This window comes from Elephantulus edwardii, unplaced genomic scaffold, assembly GCF_000299155.1.
Source record: "Elephantulus edwardii isolate Elephantulus edwardi_28Jun2011 unplaced genomic scaffold, EleEdw1.0 scaffold00243, whole genome shotgun sequence".
NCBI classification, from domain to species: domain Eukaryota; kingdom Metazoa; phylum Chordata; class Mammalia; order Macroscelidea; family Macroscelididae; genus Elephantulus; species Elephantulus edwardii.
In genome coordinates, this window is record NW_006399993.1 from 2033656 (window position 1) to 2044957 (window position 11302).

Below are 11302 nucleotides of genomic sequence, written 5' to 3' on the forward strand. Positions count from 1 at the left end.
GGTGAAGTGCCTGTTCATATCCTGTGCCCATTTTTCTATTGGATTATTTACCTTTATCAATTTTTCAGTATGGATTATATCTCACCATCAAGAAAGCAAAAATCCTCACAACTGGACACATATACACACAAATCCTCACCACTGAGGAAACATGATAAATGAAGAAAAGACTAAAATTATAAATTGTTTCATTTTACGTAAGTCTACAGCAGCATTGGGTAGATCTGTCAAGAGCCTCTTTTAAGTACTACTAAAGAGCAAGGTTGTCAGTATAACAACTAAGGTGTTCCTGATCTAAGCCATGGCCTTTTCAATTGCTTCACATGCATGTAAAAGTTGAAGACCCAAGAATTGATGCCTTTGAATTATGGTGCTGATTAATATTATTGAATATACCATGGACTGCCAAAAGAATAAGCAATCTCTGCTTTGAAAGACATGCAGCTAAGGGTACTCTTCTAAGGCAAAGATGGTGATATCTCAGCTAATATACTTTGGGCATGTTATCATGAGGGATTGGTGCTTGGAAAGGGACATCATATTTGGAAAGGTAGAAGGTCAGCAACAGAGAGAAGACCCTCCACAGTGGAAGTGGCACAGTGACTCTAACAATGTGCTTAAGATTAGGACCAGAATGAGGACCAATAAATTTCAATCTGTTGTACATAGGTCACTGAGTCAGTGGACTGGAGGGCACCTAAGAACAATATAAAGAATTTCGATGTAAAGAGTTGGGATATGGTGGTGGACTTGTCAGGATTCCTTCCCTTCCTATAATACAATCTTATAAATGTAGTCTCATTTTAAAAGTCTGTAGTCTTTTATGGAAAACAATAATCATGAATATTTTTTTAGCACAAGTGGAAATTATTTACTGCAACAATAAAACAGAGGGCTAGTTAGTGAAAGGGAGGCTGTGCTACAGTTAAAAAGAAAGAAAAGGGTTAAAGAGGAAAGGACCCCTGGAGAGATGAGTGAAGGCAAACCTTACAGTATAGCATTAGCTGAGGACAGAAAGCTCATGAAATCATTTTTGCAAATGTATTTGAGACCATAATTTTCCTGAAGGCCTTCCTGAAACCAAAACTGTTGCTGTAAACTTTATTCTGACTCACGACAATTTTATTTGTATCAGAGTAAACCATAGTTTTCAATGGCAGAGTTTCTTGTCAGTGATGGCCAGGACTTTTTTAAAAAATTATTAATTTTAATGAAAATTTACAGTGACTTTGGATTTCCATTCATTGATTGTTACATTTTTCTCCCTGCCCACCCCTCCCCCCTCTCTTTGAAAAGTAAAAAAAAAAAAATCTTTCATTGTTTTACAATTCCTCCCCCGCAGGTCCACTCCACTATGCAGCCTTCGCTCTGGACTTCTCTCATGAAAATAATACCTAATCACATATCCCTTGTAAACAGATGGCCAGGTCTTTTGTCTGAGGTGCTTCAGGATGGACTCTGTAGGGAGTTGTTCTGTTAACTCAAAGTGCCTCTCTGACAGTTCAAACCTTTCTGTGCCTCTGCAGATGAGCTAGCTTCTCCCATCAGATTTATAGCTGTAGGGTTAGCTTTAAGTTTGTTCTAACTAGATAGCAAAGAGTAAGTTTTAGTTGCCAGCCAACAGGATTAACCATTTAATTTCCCAGGAACTCCAGAGGCCTTCTAAGGAAATGTCCCTGGGAAGTGCAAATGGTTAATACTGTTGGTTGCTATCTCTTTAGAGGCAAGGATGGTGCGGCTTCATCTCACATACTTTGGGCATGTTGCTGGAAGAACTATTCCTTGGCAAGGGATATCATCCTAGGAAAGTTAGGTCACCTTTAATGAGATGGATTGACAGTGACTGCAGCAACTGGCTCAAATACGTCAGCAATGACAGGATAGGATAGGGTCCAGATGTGTTGTTCATCATTCATAGACTTGCTATGAGTTGTATTTGACTCAAAGGCACTTAACAACTGTTGTTACATTTCTTGTTTGGATTCTAGAAGAGAGAGCTTTTCCTGCCTGGTATTGAATCTGGTTTATGACCTCTGGACTTGATTTCAGTTTCCAACCCTGAAACCTAATCTGACCTTGGCTTTGTTAGCCTCCAAAGCATCCCTGGGCTCTGCTGACTGACAGTCTGGACTCATTACTCTCTCCAGATGCTTCTGAGGTCTGACCCACAGATCTCTTGGCAGTCTTACCAGTCTCTATAGGATAGTAAGCTGTTAAGTCGGTTCTAACTTGACAACCACATATACATGTAAACCATTTCCTTGAAATAGATCTCTACACTTTATTGGTTTTGCTCTGCTAGAGAATTCAGACTAAGACATCCTTCTAATCCATTCTCTTTACTAGGCCAAGGTTATATTTCAAAACACAAATGTTTTCTCTGTTAAAAATTCTTTCATGGCTTCTCATTGTATTTAGGATTTAAAACAAAAATGGGATAAAAACCCAAAATCACCAGTTGCCTAATTCCAGTATTACTCCATGCCATCTGCCTACTCAGTTTGCAGCTTGTTACACAAGCCTTCTTTTGGCTCCCCAGTAGCTCCTTCCAGTTTTAAAGTTTACCCCACCGGTTCAGTTTACCTGAAACAATCTTTTCTCACTCTCATCTCTTTTAATTAATCCCTAGTCATCCTTCAGATCTCAGCCGATTAAATCAATAGGCTTCTTGCACTATAGCTCTTTATGTTTTTAATTATTATTAAATTTTATTAGTTTTGATGAACATTTACAGAGATTTGGGGTTTTTATTCATTTATTGTTGCATATTACATGTTTTCTAATAGTAATTAAACTAATTATGCAGTTACTTAAAGCATGTCTCATCAGACTGTAAGGATTCTGAGTCTTGGTATATCCCCAGGGTCTTGCCTTTTGTCTTAACTATATTTGCTAAATGAGAAGCAATGGTTCATCTGGGAGTTTTGTGTGACTGGAGCTTAGACATATGAGCCAACATCTTTTCTAAAGCCTGATTATCAGTGGCCTTCAGTGGGGTTACAAGGTGAGTAAAACGGGGCCCTAAATATAAAGTAACAAGTTTTAAGCCCAGCTCCACCTCCTTCACATAACTTATCACACAGACTGCAATGTCTGCCGGGGGGGGGGCCTTCTTCAGCTTTTATGATTTTGCAAGCTGGTGGTACTCACAAACTTACCAGTAATTTTGGGTTCCTAACATTCCTAGCCTTAGTCACTGGCCAGGACTCTCCACAGATTTTGGGTTGATTCCAACTCACAATGACCCCACAGTACAGAGGAGAACTGCCCCATAGGTTTTCCAAAGCTGTATAAACTTTACTCAAGTAGACTGCTTCATTGTGCTCTTGCAGAGCAATCGGGGAATTATAACCTACACACTTTTAGTTAGGAGTCAAGCATTAAATCACTGTGCCACAAGGGCTTCTTAGCAGAGAAGAAGGATGAGAACCCAATGCCCTGGCCCAGCACTGCCATGAAACCACAGGACACTCAATGCCTTGTTCTCAGTCTTTTGAGGGGATCTATTTTTTACATTCTCAGTTAAGACAATGCAAGGGTAGCATGCTGTGCTTAGAGTTACCATTAGATGGTGCCCTTCCTCTAATGTATCAAGTAAGAGATGGCAGAAAGGTTGCCTAGTCAGTTAGTCCACAAACAAGAAAGGAAAGGAACAACTTCAAAGCAGGTCATTCCCAGCAACTCTGCATGCAGCAATCCCAAGGCAAACAATTTCCTTCTTAGCCTGACCAGCCAAATAAGACAAGCAAGTAGTATGGATCCTCCAACAGCTTTAATAATTTCCTTTCTGGGAATGTTGGGACCTTATAGCCAGAGAGCTGGCAGGATTCCAGGAAGCTGTGGCCTCAGTATGGGTCATTAAAAGGGTACAGAGGGTGCCCAGCATCTCTCGGGACTCGCTTCCCATCCACCTGGAAAGAGATATAAACAGATGATGCCATTAGCAGGTGCAGACATTCCAAAGGCATAGAAAACCTTCACCAAAACTTCCTGAACAACCTTGCCTATGCCATATGGTAGCTATTGGGGGTTCTGGCCTCAGAGAATGTCAGAGTACTGAAAGCATTCTGGCACCAAATCCACAGTATATAGCTAAGAGTGTGAAGTAGGATTGTTAGAGAAAGAATTTTTCCCCCTGTGACAAAAAGCTTTAACCCTACCAGACCCTAATAAGGTCAAGAATATCTTCAAGGTTCCCTTCACTGATGTCATTTACTTACCATGTGTCCAGAACTGGGTTAATATTATAGATAGGAGGCTAAGGCTTAGAGAAGTTAAATAATTTGTTCTAAGTTATATCTCAACATAAACAAAATAAAATTTCTCAGAACTGAACCAATATTCTGCTTATCAATAAGCAAAATCATAATAACCAGAGAAAACACTGATGTCGTCAAGGATTTCATTTCATTTGGATCCACAATCCAGCCCTATGGAAGCAGCAGTCAGGAAACCAAACAATGTATTATATTGGGTAAATCTGCTACAATAGATCACGTTTTAAAGCGTTAAAACAGAAAGCTATCCCTTTGAAGGCTGAGGTGAAACTGACACAAGTCATAGTTCTTTCAATTACCTCAGGCATGTGAAACGTGGGTAATGTGTAAGGAAGACTGAAGAAGAATTGATATCTTTGAATTACAGTGTTGGGGAAGAATACTGACAAAAGAGAAAACAAATCTGATTTATAAGAAATACAGTCAGAATGCAACTCCTTTCTAACAGTGAGGACACTGAGATTTTGTCTTACTTATTCTGAATATGTTATCAGGAGGGACCAGTTACTGAAGAAGGATATCATTCTTGGTAAAGCAGTCTATTAGTGAAAAAGAAGAAGATCCTCAACAAGATGGAATGATGTGGTGGCTGCAACAATGGGCTCAAATACAGCAGTGGCTATCATGTTAGCAAAGGACCAAGCAGCATTTCATGCTGCTGTATATAGGTCACTGAGCCATGAAGTTGACACACAGCGCCTAACAACCGTTAAAAAATATCAAGAGGCAGGATGGGAGTCATAAACTGTCTTTTTTATCTCTTAGCCATACTACTTCCATGAATCAATAAAGGGAAAGAGATCATTGTGTAGTGTGTCTTAGATAAGAAAGCTCCCACTATCATGGTTGTTGTCATATGCTAAGTCATAGCTGACCCTTCAGCAGGTTTTTAGAAGCAGTAAATCATGTGGGCGGACACTGCCCATCTTCCTCCTGTGGAGCAGCTGGTCGATTAGAATGGTGTCTTCCTAATAGAGCTGAGGCAAAATCTCACCCTACTCTCACATTCCCTAACTCTGGGAGTTGATAAATCCTCACCACAAGCATGGGCACGATGTATCGACAATTTTTGTTCAGAGCATCTAACTGCTTCATCTCTTCTGGGGTGAAGCTGAAGTCAAATACCTGGAAAAGAAGCAATGAGTGTCACAAAAACCAGATTTTTAAGTAGAAGCTGGAGTTTTGAACAACTGCCTTCATAGCCAGGCAGATTTGGGGCCAGACTAGATCCCAAAGGACTAAAGAATATAGGCCCATCACCCAAGTACCTGAATGTTCTGAAGGATTCGGGAAGGAGTGATACTCTTAGGAATGCAGATCACTTTCCGCTGGACCTGCCACCTGAGGGGGATTCAGATGTATGAAGTTAGTGTTCCTTAGCTCTGTTTCTTTTATTCTCCAGCAGCCTTCCCTAGGTTCCTGAGTAAGCGCAAATCCCCCTGGAAAAGGAATATGCCTCACAGAACTAGTTGTCACTATGAAAGCTTCTGAAGAACTCTTCAACCTGTGCCTCCCAAATCCAGGAGCCTTTACCCCCCTTCTCCCCAAGACTGCACGCACCTGATCAAGACCTGAGCTGGAGATCGGTTGTATTTTTTAGCCAGTTCCTGGACCACTGGCTCTTCCAGCAAGACCGGTTCATTAGGGTCTCGCCAAGAACGATCAGGGGAGCCCAGAGGGCTATAAGCAGTCACTTCCAGACCACAGGCATGGCAGTGAGCAATCAGCTCTTTCTGAGCGAGGTATGGGTGGCATTCCACCTGAGACAGAAAACAATTCAAGAACAGTGGTCACATCCAGCTTGTCTGGTTCCACCCAGAAATGATGTTCTGATCAAAACTTTCACTGCTGACGCTTCCCTCTTCAGAGAGCTTTTCTCACTGTTTTCCCTTGAATATTTCATTCTCTCTTGGGGCTTCAATACCCAGTTTTATCCTTCAATACCCAGTTTTTTGCATTCTAACACTGACAACTCATTAGCTGTTTTCTAAGGCGGTCCATCACCTGCTAACTCATGCTATTATGCACACACCCCAAACAGCTGGTCTGCTTGGCATGCTCACCTGCAGGACAGCAGGGCGCACAGAGGCCACGCTGAGCACATCATCAATCTGTCGCCTGTTGAAGTTGGACAGGCCCAGTGCCCGCACCAGTCCCTTGGCCACCATCTTCTCCAGAGCCTTCCAGGTCTCCTTGTAGTGGGTGGAGTCATAGTGAATAGTGCCATCAGCATTCTTAGGGAAGGGGTTGTCTCCTTGCCTGAGTGAGGGACAGCATTCTGAGTGTGAGCGTAAAGGTCAAGTTTCTTCCCTGACTGCCCTTCCAGCAAATCTATGTTCCATACCTCAACTCCAAAGAAGCCAAAGGGCCAAGATTGAGAAAGTGTCATACTTTTTCACCTTTCCAGATCATGACCCATGGTTAATTCTACATGAAACATCCATGTCCTTTCTTTGATTCCTAGACCCAGATTCTATCTCCTCTCCACTGGGAAGTCTCCCTTAACACCTCCTCCTCAGGAGTGCCATGCTCTTCCAGTCTTTTTCCAGCACAGGACAGAGTACTGATGGCACGCTCCTCTCATACACACTGCTGGGGTTTGGTCATTATTATAACCCAGAACCCAGCAGAAGAGGCAGTATGTATGTCTGAAGTTAATAGAAGGTACAGAAGGACCACTTAGGTTCATATAGGATACACAACACATAAAGATCTATTACTTTTTTCCTGTAGCTGAAATCCTGGCTATTCTAGAAGAAAAGGTTCAAAGATCCCATGGAAAACACCTTAGATTGACTGCCAGCACACAGAGTAAATATTCCTAGCCTACTCTGTCACTGTGATTTACAAGAAGTTACTAACACTACCAGCAAGATCCCCGTTTCCTTAGATAAAGACCCTGGCAATGGCTCACTCAAAGGCATAAGGCCAGTGTATCAGGTACAGATCCAAATACTCCAGCTGGAGGTCAGCCAGCGTCTTCCGAAGGGCAGGCTCCACATCCTCAGGGTGGTGTTTGGTGTTCCACAGCTTGGATGTCACAAACAGCTCCTCACGTGGCACTGCCTGATACAGAGGGCAAGGCCCATGGTGAGAAAGGCCATGGACACATCGTTTCAATCAATCTCACCTCTGAGGGAGGAGTTAGAAGGAAGCCAGTTCTAGATTCCCTCTCCTCAGAACTAGCCCCACAGCCTCTGAGCTCTCCCATGTCACCCTTTTCTGTAGCCCAAGTTCTCACCTTGCCTGGTCCCACGTTCTCCTTCAGGGCCTCTCCGATCTCAGTCTCATTGCCATAGATAGCAGCACAGTCAATGTGACGGTAGCCAACACTCAGGGCATATTTAATGGCTGCTTTCACCTGTCAGATAAAAGGAACAAAGGTTTCAGCTCTGTTGGTCCAAGCCAGAAACTGCCCTCCCCACAATACTCCAAAGACAAGCAGGAATTTACCAGGGTTATCCATGCAATACAGGTGAAAAGATGGATGATGGCTCTAGTGTAGAGTACCAACAGCCTCTTCAGAGGACCCAAACCCTCTGTCTTTACTCCCATCCCACTAGCCGTGAAAGCCTCTTCCTAGTCAAATCATCTATACAGAGCCCAGCAAAACACCTAAGAATGTGTTCCCAGGATCTAATAATGACATAAAGGATTTAGCAGACATTATTTAAAATCAAATGAAAGATAAATAAAAGTATAGGTAATGAAGAATAATAATAATAATAAAACAAAAAAAAATACAGATAATGGAGAAAGGTCATCAGCCCTGAGGAACTGACTAGAGAAAACAAGACACAATCTTAGGCTAAAGCCACACAGAGAAAAGCCCTCAAGCAGTCAAGGAGTCAGAGTGAGTTGTAACAGCTCGTTGTCAGCAAAAAAGATGCAATGGAACATTAAAGAAGGTGGAGAAGATGAGCTCAGTGTCCAAATGGAACGAAAATAGCAGGTACCAGGTAGAATGAGTGATTCAATTTGCTAAAAACCAGACTAGACATGTGGCACCAGAAGCAAGACCCAACATGTCAGGCTGTTGCCATGAAGCTCTTAAACCTCTTGCTGTGGATGCCTGATTTGACATTCATGACTCTTATCTACGGGCAACTCTTTCTTATCCAGTTGAACTCCCCATACTCCTCATCCTAATCCTGTTGTACTGTAATTTCAACCTTGGTCTTAGTTCTATGTCCAGGACCTAACCCATACCCTGTCTTGTCCCTAAGTTGTAGTAATTTCTTGTTTAGAGCAACAGGACATTGACTCCAGGATCCTAAGTAACTGTAGAAAGAAAAGATATATAGATAGAGATATGGATATATATAATCACACCATAAACACCAGCCAAAGTCCCAGGCAGAAGAGGTTGTTCTGTTTTCCCTGCTAGAGTCTCTCCCAAACTAAATCCCCACATGTGTCTTATGTCTGACTCAGATTTCCAAGAAAACCAGAAAAAATCTTGAGGAGATGGCCTATCCCTGCTGGAAATGGAACCTGTAGTCAACATTATGAAAGCAGGTCTCCATTCCCAGGCTCCCCTGGACTGTGAGGGTCTGTACTAAGAGGAGATAAATGATAGTGCTTGCATTTTTTCTTTTTTAAAGCCTTTGAACTAAGAATGCTTTTTAAGCGTTTAAATGGTTACTTATTAAATGATTGTATAAGTGCCTACATAATGGGCACTTTTTGCCTCTTGTCTAGTAAAGCCCAAAATATTAACTATCCAGCCCTCTCAGAAAGTTTGGTGACCTTTGGACTATACAGCTGACCCAGTTATTCTTGAAACCCTGACAATGGTGTGGCGTTAACAGTAGGGAGGGACTGTAACAATGAATGAATGAAAATCCAAAGTCTCTGTAAATTTTCATTGAAATTAATAATACATTAAAAAAACACACAGAAAAACAAACCAAAAAACCAAAACCAAAACAAAAACCATACAAAAAAAAACCCCAAAACAGAACAGTAGGGAAAGGCCCAGTTCTCAAGAATCTGAATGCAGAAGAGAAGACATGATCATTGCACTGGATGAGAGAGTAAAGGGGCCTTCAGGAGCACCATGAATGAAAAGTGAAATAGGGACATGAACTCCCCTAACACCATCAATAAATGACCCCACATTTGCCCTGACACATAGTACAGATCTAATCAGGAAGAGATATGCTATCCTTCCAAGGTCTTTGGCCTTGTAGGGTTCCTCAGCCCCTCCTCTATGTTAGCTAAAAAGAGAAAGACAGATGGCAGAGCCAAGGGCTCACTGTTGGTGCCTTCTCTTGCCTCTTCTCATTGCCCTCTGGGCTCATCCCTACATGAAGTATAAGCTGAAGAGGCTGACAGGAGAAAATGCTGAGTTCTCTCAAATTCTGACATAGGCGCAAGAAGTTCCCCTTCCCCTTACCTGGCCAGGCTCACTCTGCCAGGTGCCCAGTCCAATTAGGGGCATCTTCTGCCCAGTATGCAAGAGGACACAGGAAGCAGCCATTGCCTTCTGAAACAAAAACGGGAAGAGTGTGAGAGTCAAAGCTGCAGCATCCATTTGTCAAAACCTTTGCAAAACATTGGTCAGATATGGATGGGGAAAGCGGGAGCAGAGGTGGTGAGGGAACAAGCATATGTATGTTCTTAGAGGCAGAAGCAACTGAGACAGGGTGCCAGAACAAACCAAAGTCAGCAGTTCCTGGATAAACACTAACTAGACAACCAGTCTGGCTTTTCTGCCCTTCCTTCTACCAAGGCAGACTTCCACCACTTAAAAGCAAAGATGGTATATTACAATTAGAAGTATCCAGACCTGACTAAATAAGGACCCAAGCCAGTGTAAGCAGGCAAAGACCATTATGAGATGAGGCAAGACCAGGAGACAAAACAGATCCAGGAAGGGGCCACTTCTCTTGAGTATGAAATGAACGTTCTGAGGAGTCTGACAGCACTACAGAGAAGACTCTCTGAGACCCTTTCATAGAAGTCTGATTGAGTATGTTAATAAGCCTAAGCGGGCTCATTCTAAAGAGCCATTTTTCAGATAAGATAATGGAAGCTCAAAGAATGAAAGTTCTTGTTGTTATGTGCCATTGAGTCCCCTGCGACTCATAAAGATACTAAGTAACAGCCCTAAATCCTGCTCTATCCTGTGCCAATCTTAATGTCTCTGACACACCTACCCCTATTACCCCAGTCACTGAATTAATTTATCTCATCGAGGGTCTTCCTCTCTTGCGCTGTCCCTTCACCCTCAAAGGCATGATGTCCCTCTCCAGGAACTGGTCTATCCTTGCAACATGTTCAAAATATGTCAGATGAAGCTTCAGAATCCTTGCCTCCAAGGAGCACCCTGGTCTCACCCTCTCTAGGTCAAACCTGTTTGTTCTCCTAGCAGTTCATGGTATACTCAATACTCTTCTCCAGCACCACAGTTCAGTTCAAAGGCATCATTTCTCCTGTCATCCCTAGTCATTGTTCAACTTTCTGATGCACAGCAAGTAATTGCAAAGACTATGGCCTGGATCAGGCTCACCTTAGTCTCCTAAGGTGCTGATATTGTTGCTTTTCAGTACTCTGGAGAGGTTTCTAACAGTAGATTTTTCCCAATGCAATTTGTCTTTTAATTTCATGGCTGTTGGTACCAAGAGTGTTGATTGTGGAGCCAAGCAAACTAAAGCTGTTAACAATCTCAATCTCTTCACCATCTATCATGATGCTGCCAATCAGCCCAGTGGTAGGAATCTTTGTTTTCTTGGTGTTAAGCTTCAAACCATATTGAATGCTGCAGTCCCTGACCTTCTGCAGCAAACGCTTCAGGTTCTCCTCAGTTTCAGCAAGTAAGGTGTGTCATCTTCATAACGCAGATTGTTGATGAGACTACCTCCAATCCTGATGTCACATTTCTCTGTATAGAAACTAACCTCCCAGATAATGTTATGCATATAGATTGAAAAGATAAAGAGATAGGACACATCCCTGGCATACATCTTTCCCCATTTTGAATCATAAAGTGTTTCCTTGCTCTGTTCTTTTTTTTTTTTTTA

The 11302-nt window shown here is 42.3% G+C and overlaps 1 protein-coding gene across 1 annotated transcript; it reads right to left on the reverse strand.

Annotated features, from left to right (window-relative positions):
* Nucleotides 1-3753: 3753 nt before the first annotated feature.
* AKR1A1 (aldo-keto reductase family 1, member A1 (aldehyde reductase)) lies at nt 3754-9762 on the reverse strand. Its single transcript, XM_006898988.1, has 8 exons — nt 9676-9762; nt 7519-7638; nt 7192-7343; nt 6341-6536; nt 5838-6037; nt 5546-5618; nt 5316-5402; nt 3754-3911 (listed from the first exon to the last, which is right to left on the reverse strand). The coding sequence occupies exons 1-8, from the start codon at nt 9757-9759 to the stop codon at nt 3846-3848; spliced, it is 978 nt and encodes a 325-aa protein (XP_006899050.1). The 5' UTR covers nt 9760-9762; the 3' UTR covers nt 3754-3845.
* Between the last annotated feature and the right edge of the window lie 1540 nt (nt 9763-11302).